The sequence below is a fragment of the Candida margitis genome, assembly GCF_024628925.1.
Source record: "Candida margitis strain CBS 14175 chromosome Unknown scaffold43, whole genome shotgun sequence".
Lineage (NCBI taxonomy): Eukaryota > Fungi > Ascomycota > Pichiomycetes > Serinales > Debaryomycetaceae > Lodderomyces > Lodderomyces margitis.
The window spans coordinates 72,387-92,024 of NW_026261913.1; the positions used below are offsets into that span (position 1 = coordinate 72,387).

At 38.1% G+C, this 19,638-nt stretch overlaps 10 protein-coding genes across 10 annotated transcripts; 3 read left to right on the forward strand and 7 right to left on the reverse strand. All coding sequences in view use genetic code 12, as the record gives it.

The window, feature by feature from the left end:
- Window positions 1-59: 59 nt before the first annotated feature.
- On the forward strand, window positions 60-3,506 carry CANMA_005150 (uncharacterized protein; the record flags this gene model as incomplete). The annotated part of the gene is made up of 1 exon (XM_051817501.1): window positions 60-3,506. The coding sequence occupies one exon, from the start codon at window positions 60-62 to the stop codon at window positions 3,504-3,506; it is 3,447 nt and encodes a 1,148-aa protein (XP_051669282.1).
- Window positions 3,507-3,674: 168 nt separating this feature from the next.
- Window positions 3,675-5,048, reverse strand: CANMA_005151 (ERMES complex subunit; the record flags this gene model as incomplete). The annotated part of the gene is made up of 1 exon (XM_051817503.1): window positions 3,675-5,048. The coding sequence occupies one exon, from the start codon at window positions 5,046-5,048 to the stop codon at window positions 3,675-3,677; it is 1,374 nt and encodes a 457-aa protein (XP_051669283.1).
- Window positions 5,049-5,259: 211 nt separating this feature from the next.
- On the reverse strand, window positions 5,260-6,792 carry PCT1 (choline-phosphate cytidylyltransferase; the record flags this gene model as incomplete). The annotated part of the gene is made up of 1 exon (XM_051817504.1): window positions 5,260-6,792. One exon carries the CDS (start codon window positions 6,790-6,792, stop codon window positions 5,260-5,262), a length of 1,533 nt encoding a protein of 510 aa, XP_051669284.1.
- A 526-nt stretch (window positions 6,793-7,318) lies between these two features.
- On the forward strand, window positions 7,319-7,780 carry CANMA_005153 (phosphatase; the record flags this gene model as incomplete). Its single annotated transcript, XM_051817505.1, has 1 exon — window positions 7,319-7,780. One exon carries the CDS (start codon window positions 7,319-7,321, stop codon window positions 7,778-7,780), a length of 462 nt encoding a protein of 153 aa, XP_051669285.1.
- Window positions 7,781-8,028: 248 nt separating this feature from the next.
- Window positions 8,029-10,020, reverse strand: CANMA_005154 (uncharacterized protein; the record flags this gene model as incomplete). The annotated part of the gene is made up of 1 exon (XM_051817506.1): window positions 8,029-10,020. One exon carries the CDS (start codon window positions 10,018-10,020, stop codon window positions 8,029-8,031), a length of 1,992 nt encoding a protein of 663 aa, XP_051669286.1.
- A 547-nt stretch (window positions 10,021-10,567) lies between these two features.
- Window positions 10,568-11,059, reverse strand: PAM18 (Pam18p; the record flags this gene model as incomplete). Its single annotated transcript, XM_051817507.1, has 1 exon — window positions 10,568-11,059. The coding sequence occupies one exon, from the start codon at window positions 11,057-11,059 to the stop codon at window positions 10,568-10,570; it is 492 nt and encodes a 163-aa protein (XP_051669287.1).
- A 409-nt stretch (window positions 11,060-11,468) lies between these two features.
- Window positions 11,469-12,089, forward strand: RLP24 (ATPase-activating ribosome biosynthesis protein; the record flags this gene model as incomplete). The annotated part of the gene is made up of 1 exon (XM_051817508.1): window positions 11,469-12,089. One exon carries the CDS (start codon window positions 11,469-11,471, stop codon window positions 12,087-12,089), a length of 621 nt encoding a protein of 206 aa, XP_051669288.1.
- Window positions 12,090-12,210: 121 nt separating this feature from the next.
- On the reverse strand, window positions 12,211-15,111 carry CANMA_005157 (ubiquitin-ubiquitin ligase; the record flags this gene model as incomplete). Its single annotated transcript, XM_051817509.1, has 1 exon — window positions 12,211-15,111. The coding sequence occupies one exon, from the start codon at window positions 15,109-15,111 to the stop codon at window positions 12,211-12,213; it is 2,901 nt and encodes a 966-aa protein (XP_051669289.1).
- Window positions 15,112-15,329: 218 nt separating this feature from the next.
- CANMA_005158 (uncharacterized protein) lies at window positions 15,330-16,280 on the reverse strand (the record flags this gene model as incomplete). Its single annotated transcript, XM_051817510.1, has 1 exon — window positions 15,330-16,280. The coding sequence occupies one exon, from the start codon at window positions 16,278-16,280 to the stop codon at window positions 15,330-15,332; it is 951 nt and encodes a 316-aa protein (XP_051669290.1).
- A 212-nt stretch (window positions 16,281-16,492) lies between these two features.
- CANMA_005159 (uncharacterized protein) lies at window positions 16,493-18,430 on the reverse strand (the record flags this gene model as incomplete). The annotated part of the gene is made up of 2 exons (XM_051817511.1): window positions 16,493-18,318; window positions 18,397-18,430. 2 exons carry the CDS (start codon window positions 18,428-18,430, stop codon window positions 16,493-16,495), a joined length of 1,860 nt encoding a protein of 619 aa, XP_051669291.1.
- Window positions 18,431-19,638: the final 1,208 nt, after the last annotated feature.

The following is a 19,638-nucleotide window of genomic DNA, read 5'->3' on the forward strand; positions in this document are numbered from 1 at the left end:
TGAAAGTCGCTCTATCAAAATACTAACAGCTTTCTAAACTTGATAAAACATCCCAAACCATGTTGATGCAAAGAATAACTCCTACATTTGTCGCTTGTATTTGTATGGTGTCTCACGTGACTGTTGCTGCTACCATAAATGGAAAAGGAGGTCAACAGTTGGATGAATATTTTGATTTTACCAATAGCATCAAGTATGATGCAGTTGATGTTACTACATTAGATGCCGATTTATTCAATTGTTTAGGACAAGATGTATCATATTATATTGAAGAATTTCCAAAAAATTCTAATAATGTTGATGGCGATCTAGATGTACCATCTCAAACAACCAATTCCTTTTCAAGTCCATCGATCGAATCATCGCTTCAAGTTTCATTTCCACTGGTGGGTATTGAGGATGGAAGTTCTACGGACTTCTATGGGTTCACCTTTGGGATTCCTGATTGGACTCACTCCACAGTCTCGGCCCCAGAGGGTGATCTTCCAAGTCATACTGAGGTGACAACCACTGAAACGAAGAAAATTGAATTGACGAAAACAAGCAATTCAGAATCTCATACTGGTAAACCCCTGTCTGGTTTCTTGAACCCGCTTGCTGGCATTGACTGGATTTACAAAAGAACTACCGATGTGAAAGGCTCTCCAAAAATGGATTTCAAAGTCTCCAAAGTTGAATTTGTCAAAGATTCGCTGTGGAAGATTACTTTCCACATGAAATCGATCCTTGATCCTACAGAATTATTGGAAATGCTTGGACATGGGTCAATTACTGTTGACTTGGGGTTTTTAAATAATGTTGTTGCATACACCTTGAGACTATTTGGTATTGGTGCTAAATTCAACTACAGCAACCCATTCGATATAAATGCGACTGTCTTCATTACTCCTTCGGTGCACGGGGGTCTTTACTGTCTACCTGATGATTTTGGGTTTACTTATCAAACCACATCGCTGTTGTCATCGTGGTCAAAGATGTTCCACTCAACTTTTAGGTACGTTGTGAATACCGATTTTGCTAATGCCAATGCAAGAGACGACAAAGATATGGATCACCATTTTGTACTCGACAATAGTAAGACGTTGGATTTAACTATTCCCAACTTTTGCTGGAAAATTCCAGTTTGCTTAAAGTCTGAAGTTGCTGCATCATCTTCGTCTTCGCTGATTGAAATTCCCGCCAACACTGGATTATTTACTGAGCACATTGAGATGTCAACACTTGCAACTGTTGATAGCTCATCTACGATGTCAATTTCTGAAACTAGCGTCGAAACTTCCATTGCGTTCTCAACCGATATAACCACAGAATCAGAATCATACTACGAACAAACTTCAGAGTGGTCGAAGTACAACATCACAGAAACATCGACTGAACAAACTACTACAGGTACGCCTAAATCCTCATTAAACTCCGCAATAGTCTCTGGTGATAAATACAATAGTGAACACAGCACAGAATCAACCGTTTCGTCCCCAATATCGAGCACTCAGTCTACGCATTTCTCCACTATTAATTCAACTTCCTTATCAACATCTGAAATTGTTTATCTGTTGTATGCCACTAATTTAGCTGAAGCATCAGAGGGAACAGCAATCGAGCCACTGGTTCAGTCAAGATACGAGTCATCGCTTGAGTCCACAAACACAACTTATCATCAATTGGTTTATGAATCATCTGCACAATCCTCCTTAGAGACTAAATCTCAAGATAGTGAACTTGAGTCAAGCTCAATGTGGAATACCACTGTAGCTACCGTTGCAACGACCATCTCCATAGAGAATGTTACTTCAGTAGTAAGCAATACCAAAAATGGAACCAATGTGAGAACTTCATACTTGCCCACTGGATTAACAGAAACTGCATTGGAGACTACTGTTTCATCAGAGGAAACTACTACTTCATCAGAAGAGGCTACTACTTCATCAGAAGAGGCTACTACTTCATCAGAAGAGGCTACTACTTCATCAGAAGAGGCTACTACTTCATCAGAAGAGATTGTTTCTGTATCAGTTTTGAATTTTTTGACAGCTTCAGTGGAAACTGCTTTGGGTTCTTCGTACATTTCTTTCAATTCAAATTCAAGTGCCAGTTCAGTTAGAGTTGTTTCGTCGGTTCAGCCATTTGAATCCATCACAAATTCACAAGCAAGTACATCTTCAACTGAAGTTGAATCATTCTCACTTGAAGCAGTTGTGAGTACCTCAGACTCAGATTCATGCACCGGCACCACAGAAGTTGCATCATATTCGTCAACCAATTCATTCGAAACCCCATCGGACTTAGACTCAGAAGTGTATTCAACTGAATCTGCATTGCCAACCTCGTCAACGTTGGCTAACGTTTCATCATCCATTTCAGAATATTCAATGTCTCTTGAAGCCACTGCAGTTTACATTGTTACGGAGATAACTGATGCTTTGTCAATGAAGTATTCCTATTCGAAAAATGTATCGGTGGTTGATTCATATTCCTACTCTGAGTCCACAACAAGGAAACATAATGAAAGTGACTCGTATACTTCATATAAAACAGAGGAACTATCATTCATTGCAACTAGCGCCTTGGAGAGCTTGCCTGCTATTGCAAATTACACGACTGTGACTGGTATTTTGAACTTGCCCACTCAATCAGCAAGTTTTCCTACTATAGAAGGGTCAATTACGGTGATGGGAACTATGGTGACTGCATTAATTTCAGAAGAAGCATTTTCAATCAGTGATCCAGTTCTTGAAAGCAAGCCAATTAGTGAAGGATCGGCTTCATTTGCCAACTCAACCAATGTGACTAATCTTAGTGCTGGTGGGGATCCATCTGTCGGAGGAGTCATTAGTACCACCATCACAAGTCAGTTAGTATCAGAAACTACAACAACTGAAAAGACACATACAGTGGTCCCTTTCTGGAATTCTTCACAAATTAGTCATCATTCTGCATCCATTGACCAAACTTTACCTGAATCTAGTGAATGTACCAGTACAATAATTGAAGACCAACGTGAAAGCGCTACGGCATTTAAAACTACTAGGTTGGAAGTTACAAAAACGACTGAATTGTTGACAACTATCACCTCAAAGAGCAAACAAACCACCGAGACTAGTTTAAGTGATGAACCTGGCTATAGTGAAAGCAATGCGACTATGAAAACAATTGTCACATTGAGTTCATTGGAGAAAAGTGACTATACATCCTCTACTTCGGCTGCTGGTTACAATGGGACAATGTCTTCTCTTGATGAAAGTGACACCTATTCAAGGGTAAGCCAGTCAACAAACCAAGCTGAATCAAGCGAAGTAGCAAACCATGCTGAGTCAAGTCACATTACAGATCTTGCTGAGTCGAGTCAATCAACAACCGTTTTACAAACAATGACTACTTTGGAAACTGAATCAATCTCAACCACTGTATTTCCTACTGTTACAACTGTACCATTTTCTGTCCAATACGTTGGTGGATGCAGCCACTTAGTTCCTAGTTTTTTTGCGTTGCTCCTTGTCATCATCTAGAACACCAAGCTTTTGATGATTGATGTCATCTGAAAGAATTGGTTCAGAGGTATTTCAGCTGCATTACATCATAATTGGATTCTCAATTTTTCATATAGTTGTACATAAAGAGATATATTTATACATACACATATAAATTTAAAGAACCATACATTCCAAAAACCAGCACTATTCGTCGCCTTCTTTAACTTTAATTGGCTCTCTAGTATTTTTCGTCCTTGGCCACAATGAAGGCAATCTAACAACTTGAAATCTAGGTTCAACACATCGTTCAATAAACCAAGTTCGTAATCTGTTTTCAACAAGGGAGGATATTTTCGGCACATCTTGTAGTTTGGCTCTTGATCCAATTAATGACTTGACGACAAATTCTAGTCGATAATCAGGTGAGAATGAAAACATCAATGCAGTTCCAACGCCATTACCGTTATCATTGCTCTGTTGCTGTTGGACACCATTTCTTTCGCCATTAATAGTTGAAGAAGAGCTAGTCTCGTGGTCGTTATTATTATTATTATTGATATTCTTCAGATCAGCAAATTCTTGATCATTAGTGTTGATCAACGACACAGTCAAACAGCCCGAAAACCTCACCAACGAAACAGTTAAAGCCACCGGTAAAATCGCAGTCAATGGCCGTGGATGATTCAATAACAACTTCGTTTCAATGCCCAATGTCAATGTATCCGATAAATCAACATCAATTTTAGCTTCTAATCGTCCAGTATCTTCATTACTTTGCTTGATTCGACAATTGGAAAAAATGGGGAAATCATCACCGATATCAATTTCAGTCAAGGTAATTTTATCCATAAAATCGGGTAATTCAGTTTGATCGAGAAAATCATTCAACGAATGATAGATATTATCAGCTAATAATGCCTCGGTTCTGAAATGAGAAATAGTTTGTGCTATAAGCACATTAAACCAATCCAACGATTCTGAAGAATGATTATGAACGTCATAGTAGGTCTTTTCTAAAATGGCCGATACTTTGGCTCGATTGCTCAATAATCGTTCATCTTCAGCTGATGCATCTGCTTCTTCTCGATTTAAATAAGAATTGCGTTGGTTATTGCTATTACCATTGTTATTGTTGCTGCTGTTACTACCACCAGTTTGCTTCTTATCTCGTTTAACTATCACTCCTGATGCATCACGTATAATTGTCTTTGATGGAGTGCTTGACGAATCAGCAAACACAAAAAACTTTATGAAGATAATGACAACGAAAATGACGCTCAATTGACCAATTATCAAGCCCTGGGTGAAACTCCAATGGGTGGCTTGTTGATTATGTGGAGGTGCATGTAAAGTATCGGGTTGCAAGTGTTGCTGCTGTTTAGCTTGATCCAAGATGTAAGCTTCGTGTTGATGATTTAAAAGATCTTGTTGTACTTTTAATTGTTCTTGTAATTGTTGTAAAAGTTGTATTTGAACTTCCTCCTTAGACGGTTGTGATTGAGACGTCGGTAGATCTATTGTTGAAAGGTCTGATGTCATAGCAGTTGATTCAGAGGAGAGTATCAGTTCGTCCGGCATATGCTTGTAATTTGATAAGGTGATAATTCTTCACGCCTTTTTTTCACTTTTTTGGCGATATTTATCACCAGACAAGAGTAGTTTACATAACCAAACAAAGAGATACAATCCAACTCTACGATAGAACTGCACACATACAAAAGACGGAATATTATAAATTACAAAATTATGCAGTAGATATATATATATATATATGTAAAACAAAAGTACCTTAACTGGTGGAAGCTTTACTTCTTGGAGTTTTCTTTCTTGGTGTGGCCAGGGCAGTCTTTGGTGTAGCCAGAGACTTTGCTTGTGATGTTGTGTTTGATTTTGGTGTGGCTGTGGCTGTGGCTGTGGCTGTTGCTTTTGGGGTAGTTGTCAGTGAACTCTTTGATGCACTTGATTTTGATTTCGATTTGACTGGAGTACTAGCCATACCAACAGAGCTACCGGCACTACTGCTTCTGCGTCTAGCTCTTCTCACTGGCTTGACTACAATTGGCTTAATTTCTTCTTCGTCTCCCTCTTCAATCTCATCAGCATCCTCATCATAAGCATTTTCATCATCATTGTCGCCTTGTATCCATGAAATAAACGCTTTTCCCGTCTTGTTTAATTCCTTGTTGGCATTGCCAATGTATTTTGAAGCAAAATCTGACAATGGACTTCCCTTTGTCGGTGAATCATCTTCATCATCAGTAGTCAATGACTTGTTTGCAGAATTGTTATTAAGTCTTCTTAGGCCTCCATTTTGGTGAGTTTCCAAATACTGCTTGACATTGAATTTACGACCACGCATAAATTCTCTGATTTCGAAATATAAATCTCTACTGACATTGTTGATATTTGTCTTGTTTCTCATCCAGTAGGTTCTAAAATCATTAATATGTTTTTTGAATTCAAGTTCATTCTTTTTAAGCCAACTAACATTTAAATCTTCTCTTGTGGCGCCTCTAGCAAAATTTCTCATTAAATATTTGTCATAATCACGTATAATCTTTGTTATGATGTCTGAGGTGGAGATACCTTTTGTTCTTTGTGTGGTTAAAAACTTGCCTTCCTCCTTTATAGGCTTATAGATATCATCACTATCAGAACTGGCATATGGCAAGTCGTCATGAGCAACATAATCAATCTTGTGTTGTTGCAAAAATTCCGGAGTTACACACCATGGAGCATTAGGAATAACTTCATCAACCCATTTGCATTGCTTCAAAGTTTCGCATCTTTGTTTGTCGGTCAACACAGTAAGCCCTTTACGTTTATGAGTTTCGACATCTGACGGAATTCCGCAAACCAATTCAACATTATCAAATGCTTTTTTAGCTTGTTCCAATTGTTTCATATGACCCAAATGGAATAAATCAAATACACCATCAGCATAAACTCTAATTGGCCTGCCCTGTGGTGGTAAGTTGAAAGAATAACCTCTTGGTCTATATTTTCTAAGTTCAGGTGGAAGTTGTTGGTCTAATTCCTTTTCACGTGCTTCAAACTCTTCTTCCTCTTTTGTTTTAATCCTTCTTTTCTTGTTATGATGGTGAACATCATCTGATTTCTCCTCTCCTTCTTCAGTGGCATCTTCTTCCATCTCTGTAACATCTTCATTGTCTGATGTTGATTTATTTGTGTCAGTATCATCTTCACCTCTCTTTCTCTTGCGTTTAAACAACGAAGATATTGATTCCATTGAAAGAGTTTTTGTTAATGGGGAACCATTCAACTCATTTTCAATAGTCTGTTTTCTAGTCAATCTAACCATTGTGAAAATAAGGATTACGGTTGATTGCTTTAAAGTAAAAAAAGCTATAAATATAGAAATAACTCCAATTGAAAGAAATCAACTGATTTGAAATGAACTTTTTCAAAAAAAAAATTGATTCGTAAAAAGGTTTTTTTTTGTTGTTGTTGTTATTGTTGTTGTTGTTGCAAGTGAGTGAGTGAGTGAGTGAGTGAGTGAATGAGTGAATGTTAGTGTGCTTAAAATGTAATGTGACAATAGAAAGTAGAAGTAGAAGTAGAAGTAGAAGTAGAAGTAGAAGTAGAAAGTAATAATTAATGACACTCACAACTTAACTCCGGGACGACGTCCATCGACCCAAAAGACAAAAAGAAAACGGTTGCATTCCCGACCCCTTCTTTCCGCCATGGCTTTAATTTCTACCGCACTAAAAATTATTACATCATATATCATTCACAAATGATTATCACAATTGTACCTATACCAAATCAAAACCCCATCTTTGAATAGTTTCCCTTGTACTTTTTCATAATACACAGCACTTCATATGTCACGTATACATTCAATCTCAGACCTAAAATTCATCAAACCACCTACCCTATACACGTGGATCACCAAAAACGCATCACCTCATGGTGGAAGCGGCCCCTTGGCAATAATTGATGTTCGAGAATCTGACTATATGGGCGGTCACATCAAGGGTAGTTGGCACTATCCAGCCGGTGATTTCTACAGTACGTTACCGGAAATTTATCAAAAGATCTATAGGCAAAAAATTCATGATGTTGTATTTCATTGTATGTTATCGCAATCAAGAGGTCCTTCTTCAACTTTAAAGTTTTTACGATCAATTGATGAAATTAAAGATGAAAAGGTGAAGCTGTATTTGGAGAATGAAGTTCATGTGTATGTATTGAAAGGCGGGTTTAATCGATGGCAAGGAGAGTATGGTAAGAATGCAAATGTGACTGAAGGGTATAATGAGGAATTATGGGCAATGGGATTATAGGGTATTCTTTTTTACTGTATTTTGAGAAGACTTCATTTGACATAATTAGTGAATATATATATTCACATATGTATGTATATGTATGTGTGAAATTTTGTACAAAAAAAGACTCTATAAAAACTTTAAAACTAATCATTCCAAATTTGGCAACAAATATTTTAAGCAAATTGTTGGTCCATGTCTGCCCTAACCATTCACCTCACCTCACCTCACCTCACCTCACCTCCATTATCTATCTCGTGACCTTTCTAAATCAAACTATCAGTATTTGGATCAAAAGCACGGTAGGCAAATGGGTTTGTGGATTGATGTTGCAACGGTTGAATTGGTTGCTGTTGTGAACCAGTTTGTTGTCCGAAAAAAATACCCTGTGGTTGTTGCGTATTTTGTTGACCAGTAACTAATTTTGCAAATGGATTAGTATTTTGTCTTTGCAATCCAGGACTTGATTGCGATTGTTGATACAACTGCTGTTGTGGTTGAGGTTGAGTAAACTGTTGCGTAAATTGTTGTTGTGGTGGTGGTGGTGCAGCTGGGGCTGTTTGTGCCTGTTGTGCTTGCTGAAAAAAAGGATTGGTGTTTTGATGCTGTAAAGGTAAAGGCGTTTGTTGTTGGAATTGCGTGGAAGTAAATTGTTGTAGTTGTTGGGTATTTTGTGCCAGTTGCAAAAAGGGATTGGTATTTTGTTGTTGTAATGGTTGTAATGATTGTTGTGTAGGGTTGGTTTGTTGAGGCTGTAAAGTTGTTTGGCTACCATATCCTCCAAAACCAGCACCTGTATATGAAGTGTGCATAGGTGATTGATATTGCTGTCCTTGAAATATCGGTGGCAACGAAGTTCCTGATTGGTGGCCAAAAGTATGTTGTTGTTGGATCTGCTGTTGGGCTTGAAGCTGGGCCTGTTGTTGCTGTTGTTGAGCTTGAAGCTGGGCCTGTTGTTGCTGTTGTTGAGCTTGAAGCTGGGCTTGTTGTTGTGCTTGCTCTTGTTGAGCCTGTTGTTGCGCTTGAAGTTGTGCTTGTTCCTGTGCTTGTTGCTGAGCTTGTAACTGGGATTGTTGCTGTTGCTGTTGCTGTTGCTGAAGCTGGAAGGGGTCTACTTGCCCTTGTGTATATGCTTGGGCATACACTGGTATGGCAATGTTATTCCATGGGTTATAAGTTTGCTGGACCACTAAAGATGCATGTCTATCAACTCCACTGGCACTACCATTACTGATATTTTGTTGCGCAGGTTGTTGTTGTTGCACTTGTTGTTGCTGTTGTTGTTGTTGTTGTTGAGCTGTGGGTTTTACCTCATCTCTGGTATTGAAAATAGGCTTCTTGGGACTATCAATGTTCTTTTTATTGCCCTTTTCTGCTAAATACTGACGACGATTAATTTCAAAATTAGGATCATCCAAATACTCCTCCAATGAGCTCGTTAATGCCGTTGGTGCATGTTTAATAGTTGGAACATGTAACTTAGTAGCATATTCAAGGTGTTTAGCCACTCGTAAATAATCAATAACGTATTTAGTTTGATCAACAAATTTCTTGTAAACCTTCAACGATCGTTCAGCATCGTATTTTGACATTTCAAAATAATGTTCCAATATATTAATCACCCCTTCATTAAGTTCTTGAAATAATGCCAATAAATCATTCACCAACAATCTAAACGCGGTCAAAACTATATCATTGTTTATATCATTCTCCATAAAACTATTCTTGAGTAACGAGTCAATTTGTTTTTGAACACTTTCCGTCTCTCTCAATAATCCTCTTTCAATGGTTAATGATCGTAATCTGCCGCCTTCTTGTGTAGTACTATTATTTGATCGTTCATCGCGCACGTAATCAATCCCAGTAGCATCATATTGTTTGACTCTGGTGTGTAGGTATTTGGAATACTTCATAATTAACCGGACATCAGCATTAAGACTGCCACTATTGTTGCTAGCAATGTTGCTCAGGGACAAATTCAACATTGAATGGCCCTGATCAGCTAAATATTTCAACGTGACATCTCTATCACCTTCTCTAATCATAAGATGGATAACAATTAATGATTTATAAACCACTGACCATGAACTATCACGTAGTCTCTGTTGTAATGATCTCATTATGGTATTAAAGTTATCGGCCGACACAATTGAGTGATCTATAGATGTAGCCATCAATATTGGCTCAATGTACTTTGATTTCGGAGCAGCCACTTTGACTTTTGTCGCCCCCTTTACGATCTTCTCATAAGTGGTCATCTGAACTGAATTGAATCGAGGCTTGGAAGTTTGGGAGGAATGCTTAGCAATGAATTGTTTCTTGATCTGTGTTTGAATTCAAGGTGTGTGTGTGGTTGCTAGAGCTAATATGATATGACTATGGAAGAGGAGGCTGAGTGTTTATCAAGTAGTGGTGTGTATTAAGAAAAAGTCTGACTTCAATGATAGTTGGTCGTGATGTGTTGTTGTTGTGTTGTTGTGTAAGTTTTTTTTTCTTTCTGTCTGTCTGTTGAGTGAGTGACAAAGAGTGTCGGCTATTTTTAAATCTCGGCGTTATTGGTTCAACTACACTTTCTATATCTACATCTACATCTTTAGTTGTTGGCCAATAGGTACTACGATTCAACTCTTCATTGTGTAAGATCTCTTTAAATACTAAATCGTATTACTAAAATCACAACTATTCACAAGGTATATGTATATATATATATATACATATAGTAGTATTACTACCAATTGGTCACCGTTTATAAATCTATCATCACTTCTACGACCCTCTTCTCTCATTACACACCACACTCCTTTCTTACTTGGCCTTCATTCCACCTCTCTTCTCCAAACATTCTTTAGCTTCATTTACTTTGGTCGCCAAATATGATGATCCACCTTTATCAGGATGGTTTGCCATCATTAATCTTCTATGTTGTTCTTTTAATTTCATTTTACTTAAATTGGTTTCTTTCAAATTCAAAATCAATAATGCTTCCTTGGGAGTCATTTTAGATCCAAATCCACCTCTATGGAAGGCTTTACCATTGAGACCAGGTTTGTTCGACTTAACTAATCCAGCGGCAAAATAAGCAACTGTCAACGCACCAAACCCAGTTATCCATGGATGATCACCCATCCAGTTGGCTCCTTGATCAAAGTACCATTCTACTGATCCTTCTGCTGCTTGTTTCTTTTGAAGTTGACCCGTGTAATATGGTGGCTGTTGTTGTTGTTGAAGTTGTTGCTGCTGTTGTGCTTGGTCAGTTTCACCAGGTATGGGAAGTATAGGTGCTTGTAAAGGTGCCATAATTGATATGTTCTATAGCTGATGATATGTGTAGGTATAAAGGAGTAAGTAGACTGAACTTATGGTTTGGCTTGGTTTGGTCTGGTCTGGTCTGGTCTAGTAGTTGATGATCTTTGGATGGAAAATTTGTTTCAATTTGAATTGTAACACAAAACATCTCGAAGAAGAAGAAAAAGAATTTCTTCAACTCATCTCAAATATATATAATATATTCCTTTTTCCTATTTTTACACAACCCCAAAAGAAAAGAAGAAATAGTACCCACTCTACTGCCTGGTCATCCTCATACATAAGAGCAGATTTGTTTGAGAAGATTCATACTTGGGAAAAATTACCACTGCTATTTACATTCATATACATATACATACACATACACACACATACACAACTACATACCTAAAAGAATAAGATGAGAGTTTATCAGTGTCACTTCTGTTCATCACCTGTATACCCACTTCATGGGATAACTTTTGTTCGTAATGATGCTAAAGAATTTAGATTCTGTCGTTCAAAATGTCATAAAGCCTTCAAACAACGTCGTAATCCACGTAAATTGAGATGGACCAAAGCATTCAGAAAAGCTGCTGGTAAAGAATTGGTGGTTGATTCGACTTTAACTTTTGCTGCTAGAAGAAATGTTCCAGTTAGATATAATAGAGATCTTGTGGCTACTACATTGAAAGGTATGAGCAGAATAGAAGAAATTAGACAAAAGAGAGAAAGAGCATTCTACAAGAATAGAATGAAGGATAACAAGGAAAGAGATTTTGCTGCTGATAAGAAATTGGTTGAAGATAATCCAGAGTTGTTGAGATTAAGAGAAGTCGAGTTGAGAAGAAAGGCCGAGAAACAAGCAGCTAAGGAGAATGCTATAGAAGAGGAAGAATTGGAAGAGGAGGAGGAGGAAGATGAAGAGATGATGAGTGAAGATGAAGAAATGGAAAGCCAAAGTGAAAGTGAAAGTGAAGAGGAGACTGAAAAGGTTAAGCAAAAGGTATTGTTAAAGAACAAGGGAAAGACGAGAAGATGATCAATATATATTGGCCACCCAGATCCATTGTTAGTTTTCTTTATTTTATTTCTATAAACGTGTATAATATTTAACGCACTCACTTTATTAACCCCCATCTCTCTCTTTCTCTCTCTCTTTCTTAAGATAAATCGAATCCAGATTCGGTATTTATAGCGTAAAGCAATTTCTCCCTCATGATTTGTTTATCTTGATAATCAGGTAATTTCAACAAATTAACACAAGTTGAAGCTGTCGGTAGTCTAGTTACATCTCTTCCTGAATTTCGTATACCAAATTTAGGATTCAACGCCGAAAACCCAAGCAATGGAGCTCTACTCACCGAAGTGACAAATTTAATCAATTTCGACTTTTCTTGTGGAGTCATTTCATCAACAATTTCCCAAAAGTATCCAATACTGACATCATTAGATAAATATCCTCCATATTCCACATTCAATTTCCAATCATTTACATCAACATCCTTTTTCCCTCCTGAGATTAACATTTGTAATTCATAATAATCAAACATTATAAACCATTTACGCGGAATGATTGAAAATAGTCCTGAAAGAAATGCTTTAGTTTGTGGCAATAACAATTGGTTTAATTTAAAGTCGGCAAATTTATGAAGATAATACTGAACATTTGATTTGTTGACTTTGGTCGATTTACCATTGGGTATTAATTCAAAAGTGTATGTTTGACCATCAACTTTTTCATCAATGGCAAACACCAAATCCAACTCTTGTAGCTCCTCGCTGGACATGTGCGACAATTTAATCAAGCTTTTAAACAATTGTCCATCAAGATAGCTTAAATCATTAATGGTGTTTTTAAATCCATCCATACACCATTTGTTTATAAAAAAGGGAGCAAATGATACATCAATCAAGACACTCTCATACAAACATTTGCCAACACACATTCCCATAAACTGAATATATTCCAACTTGCCTCTTGCATCATAAACATCTTGTCCCAATTTCATCTTGAGACATACTTCCTCATTGGGATATATTTGATTATCTAAAGTTTCTTTAAAAAGCCCCTGGGCTGGATCAAATCCTTCTTGTACTACACTGGTTAAAAACTCCTTGGTAATACCACCTCCATCAATTCCTACCTCGGGTCCATACTCATTGAAAAATTCCACTTGAATTCTATTCTTGAACAGGTTGCCCATTTTACTAAATGCTTCAAATGCATCTTGTAGTAAATTCTGTCGTCTAATTTCAGCTTTAACCCGTGGTTCCATAAACCCCCAGTACGGTGAGCTATTCTGACTATCAACTTCGATCAATTGCTGGAAAATTTTAACCCGATCGTTGAAGGGAATAAAATAGGGGACATGTTTTAGTAATGTAAGCATTTCTCGATAAATACTGGGCATATTTTGTAAAAACGCTTCCCTCTCTCTATCATCATCATCCTCATCATCAGCACCAGCCAAATCTGCCGTATAATCCTGAATGACGTAACTAAGTAATCTATCAAAATTATAGTTTCGCTGCGCGGTTAGCCAAAAATTAGCGGGGAGAAATTTCAACCGCAAGTTCTTCAAATACAACTGATCCACTAAAGTAAATGTCTTTTGGCGAACATATTTAGTGCCTAAATCAGGCTTCATAACCAAACAAGTGCACAAAGGTTTTAGAAATTTGCAAAAGTCAACCACCAATTCCTCATTAATCCCTGTTTGTTCAAATGATTCAGTATCGTTGGACACTATAAGCCAGTACGAATAAACTTCTTCAAAAAACAATAAGCTATCAAAAAAGTCATGCGAAAGAAATGCTTCCTCCAACGATTCAAACGACGGTTCTGAAAGTTGTTGAGCACGTTTAAGAAAATGGGCACAAATCGTTAATATATTTTTAGGCTCAATACAAATTTGATTGAGAACCAGCTGCTTCCATGAAGGTTGTAACGCAAGGAGTCTGGAAAGTATCTCGAAAGATACTGTATGTTTTTCTTGCACCAATTTAAGCACTTTTTGAAGAAACCCAGCCGTATACATCCTTTTCATTACCTCTATTTTCGCCGGTGGTAAAACAATTGCACTCAACCCTTTATCCTTCATTTGTTGCGATTCGCTATCATCGGGGTAGTTGTCCAACACCATGGCTTGATTATATTTCAATAGAAGATGGATCAATTCCAAGTCTTGAATGGCAAAGTCACCACCACCGTGGACAATCAAAAAATTGACCACCATGTACAAGACTTTATCCCTCATAGATTCGTTTACTTTTAAATATTCATCGATTTGAGTTTGTTTCTTTATCGCGAAGTCTCGCAATACTTGCAAGTAATAGTCATTGGGTCCGGTGTAGACATCAAGTGCAAGAATTTGAACAATCGAAGATTCAAAAGATGAAGCTTGACTATTGAGTAGATGCCAAGCTATCATGTATGTAAAATCTAGAATATCATGTAATTTCTCTTGGTTCAGCAGTTGTTGCCGTTGCAATTGAATATATTGGCCAAGTTGTGATAGCAAAAAGCCAGAAGCAAAGTGGTACTTTGTATGCAACACCTTGATGAGTTCAAATATGGGCCGTTTTAGTGAATCGTCTACATCCCTGGACGAAAGCCGGCTCGATAAAAACTGGCCGAGATAAAACAAAGTTGCCACTCTCTCGCCCAGTATATCTAATTTCAACTCTTCGCCTTTCAACTCACCCAATAGTTTCTCCACCACTTGTATTAATTCCTCCTGTTCACTCTGACCCTTCAGTGTAAACCATCGTACTATCACCGTGAATTGATATATGTAATTCCAAAATTCAACCTCGTTGAAATCAGTCATGAGCCAATCATCAAGTAGTTCCCGATTCTCATCCTTTGATTTTAAATATAGCTTGATCGACTGTTGTAATGTAAGTGCCGACTTCTCACGAAGTCGTTGTTGCTCCCGTTCTTCTCGTTCCTTACGTGATTGTTCCAAAAACGCATTGGTGCCGAATCCACCAAACCCGGTTCGTTTTTTATCTCCCAAGTTGACATTCCGTCTCTTTGACTCCCCTGTGAAATTAAACATCGGACATAGAAATGTTTTAAAGTTGAAAAGTGATTTGTGTCTGGAGTAGTTGTCGGTGGCAAAATTAAATAAAATAATGTGTGAGATATCGATTTGTTGAACTGTCAGAGTGTTTGTGGCGTGTAGCGTGGGGGCTGTTGAATTGTAATCAGTTCGGTTGTGAGAGGATTTTACGCGCGTGCAAAAATCAAAAATCTATCATCTATATGTTTACTACTCTATGACAACTGGGCTAACTGTCCTATCGATTCAGCATAAAACAGAGGTACTAAGCTTTCATCTAGTTTAGAACTCTGTCTATCAATTAAGTTTTGCAAGTCCTTCAACTTTGTACCTCCAGAAAGCACCAACAAACTACCACGCCCATCACCCAAACCCCCATCATTGCCGAATTTAATGTCAGTGTACAACGTATCCCCAATCATCAATGTCCTATCTCTATCAAAGTGCTTATCCTGCAAGATAATGTCTAAAAATTGAGTACTTGGTTTACCAACATTGATGAAATCTCGATCGGCGGTATAGGACATATAATTGACCACACTACCGCCGGCAGGTAAAATTAATCCATGTGGACCAGGGTATGTACGATCAATATTACAGCCAATAAAGGGAATTTCCTTGTCATTGTGTAGCAAGTACTGCAAAGTCAGGGAAATCCGCATATAATTGAATTCTTTAGTCGACCCAACAACGATAGCCCTAACTTCGGAATCAACCTCTAATATCGAACTGTCTAAATCCAAATTATCCAACTTTGGGTCGTTACAACCTAATGTCACATACCCCATCTCTTGTAACTCTTCTTCAATCCCGTGATCTCCCAACACCCATACTTTCGACCCCAACGGCACCTTCAATTGATCTCGTACTTCCAAAGCTGCTGAATAACACGTTGGGTATAACATGTCCTTGGTGATATTGGGAATCCCTAGCTTGGCAAACTTGCGTAGATATGTATTCCGTGAGTTTGAGGAGTTATTGGTAACAAAGGCAAGCTGCTTATTGTTGTTTACTAGTAATTGGATGAATTCAGCAGCTCCTGGGATCAACGCTTCGCCCAACCAAATGACACCATCACAGTCAAATAGAAAATGGTCGTATCTGTCAAGGATATGCTGTAGCGTGTCTTTCGATGAAATAAATAACGGGCTAGCTTTTTTCGTCATTGGAAGGGGAAAGTGGTCGAATAATGGCTCTGTTCTTCTCCCCCAACCAATTGATTTTTGTTGGTCAAAAATTGACAAAAGAAGACACAGTGTAACAAAATTTTCAAAAGGGCAAGCAAAAAGAACAAGTTCATCAATGCAAAAGAGTCAATTTCATTTACATATATACGTGAAAGTAAAAATCTTCCCAATGTTCAACAACTATTCCTCGTTTACTTTTCATCAACCCGATTTAAATCGATATCATCTTCATGGCCATGCCTATATTTTTCTGGTAAATATAGCTGATCAAACTTTTGCATCCTCTTTTTCCACCATTTTCGTGAATCTTTCCTGTTAATCTCTTCCAAATACAAATCATCCTCATCCACATGGTCTTCTTCCGTCTCTGTCTCTGCTCGCCCTCTTGATATGTCGGCTTTGCTCTCTGCTTCTTCATTATACTCGTCAAAGTCTCCATGTAAATCAGCTTCTTTGGCTGATTTAATCATTGTCATTGCCACTTCTTCACCATTGTTTCGTTGCAACATATACTTGCTACCCAAATTCAAGTCCTTCATCACAACCTCCCTTGTCCTTCCCAACGATTCGATATCACCGACTCGATCAATAGTATCTTCCAACAACTCATCAAAATGGGGTTGTGAAGCAATCTCATGGAACGCTCGCATCATGGGTACAGAATCTGCCCGCACTCGAGATTCAGAATCCATGGTGAATATATTCAAGTTATCGTACCGCTGGATATAGTCAGCACGGGTCATGATTTGACGCGCTCGCCAAAGGGGTAACTCCGGTAACTGATGTTCAGTAAAGTCTCGGGATTTCTCACTAGTAATCAAAGTGTTCATTCTATTTCTATCCATCTCAACGAATTCCCTCATTAGTAGCATGGCACTAGTCGAAAATTTACCACTTTCCATCACATCGTCATCCATATCCAGGCCAAGTAACCCGCATTGGTTAAGAAACCAAGTCTTTTCTCGGTCAATAATCTCGTGACACGCTTTAATAATGTCATTGTGACGAGCCACTTGAGTTATATGTTGGGGCCGACCGCCAATTAAATCGTAAACTGCATTACACATGTCATCTTTCAAAACTTTATCCAGCGGGAAATACCGGTGACGAATGAATTTGAGCGCATTAACAGTTTCATATCGGTTGAAATCACGCACATTTATCAACTCTAACCTAGTGCCTAATTGTTTTAGTTTCTCATAAACCCAATAGTCGTCACTATTGAACACCATTGTGAGCAACCCCAGTCCACTAAGAGATTCGGCCTTTTGTTGCAACAACTCCAACAATTTGACCCCTTCTTCATTCTCTTTAATCAAATGTGAATTGTTGATAATCATAATCAAGGGTCGTTTAATCTTACCTACACGTTGAATTGCCAATTCTTCCAACTTGCTAAACGCTCTTTCGATATCCAAAAGAGCCGTGGTATCTCTAGGCCCTCTTATCGAGAACAATGAGCCAATGTAATCTTCATTAAAGGCGAAATTCAATGCTTTCCCCAATCGAATACGAAAAATTTCTGGATCTGCATGGGCATCAAAGATGGTGACATTATATCCATCTACTTTCTTCATTGCTTCCATAATCAATGAAGTCTTACCAGTTCCTTTTTCGCCAATAATAAGAAAATATCGTCCAATAATCTTGCCAGCAATAATTTCATCAAGTAAGTTTTGTTGTGGTCTTTCAACCCAATGGGCATTGATGAAATGATCGTTGCTATCATCGTGGGTCCGCGTATGCATCTTTATCTGAGCCGCTGGGTCGCCTTTTTCAAAGGCTAGATTCATCTTCCACAATACATGATCATTATAAAATCGATGGTACAAAAATCCGGCTAGTCCCAATACCCCAACTGATGAAATGGTTATACCAATTGTCTCGAGACATTTTGTGAGAAAGGATTTAAAGCGATCAAATGCTGACTCCTTCTTGTTGTTGTTGTTGTTGCGATTGTCTTTGCTTTTATCATCCTTTTCGTTGTCATCTTTAAGCTCATCCACAAACTGTTCAACTATTTGATGAATTCGCACCGGACGAGTAGTATGTAACTGCCGGTGAAAGTAGTAAGTCGGTGGGAGTTTATACAGACGAGGCCGTATACTTCGCGTGATGATACTGAGCATTGTAGTTGGGAGTTCGCGTCTCAATTGGATGTGCTATATTGCTATAAATATGAAATTTTCAGACTCAAAATACACTTATTCAATCTGCACAAAGGGTAATTTAACACGTTGGTTGGCAGATCGTTGCCTGGAAATAGTGAGTAATGGAAGGACTGGTTCAGGGTGATTCCTAGCTGTTTGATGGAATTAATCTTCCAAAATTGGTTGAAACGTGATTATCACGCCTCACGCCCTAAAAGTAATCATTACTTCAAGTCACCTAAGTGAAAGACATTGGCCTCCATTGAGAACGAACCAAAGATAAAAGTTACATTAAGAATTGGTGTCAAGAGCTGAGCAAACACGTTTTCGATTAAAACTAATGAAAACTATAAAGTAGCAAATAAGCCAAGACAATGTCAATGCTTCTCACCAACAGACTTTACTATCAAAAAAAATACAACTAGCATGTGTCCTCACTTAGACCATTGCTTTTTCTTCTCAGGATCCTCATTTCTTTCCACTTCGAGTGCTTCAATCAATTCCTCAAGCTTCTTCAATCCCTTGTTCATGAGCTTTTTAGGGGGGCTGTCATCTAACATCGAAAACCAGCATGGCACATATGGTCAAATGATAGCAAGTCTATCTCCAAGGCGTGCACTTGGTAATTACGCCACGAACAACACCTAAAATAACATAACAGCAGCAATAAATCCACTCAGAATGGATGATCTTTGTAGATTGAAGCCAACTCACGGTCTGTGTAGCATTTTTCAAGTCTTCCAAACACCACCTTTCCATATCTGTAGCCGACTTTGAATTTGGGTCTGGCAACACAAATGTTGCAATAACCAGGATAATAATAGCCCACAACTCCAAAAGGGAGACTGTAACTAAAATTGAGGACTTTCTTTGTAAATGGTGGATCAGTTCTCCCTTCAATTGGCTCGTACCACCAGTGTATACTAGCATGGGGAAAATTAAAGCATAATCGGCATACTGCTCTCGCAATTGTATGGCTATTGGCAGTATGTGAGATAACAAGCATCTTCACATTTTCGTGTGTCAAAAGTCCAAGGTTTTGAACCTAAGATGGTACCTTAAACCTGCTCCGTATTCTGATGCAGAATTGACCGAGTTGGGGGTAGTCTTTGGCCAAATATGATTGGGGATGGTGACTATATTACTTGTGTAATATTTTTGTATACTTTTGCTTTTGCGATGACGTA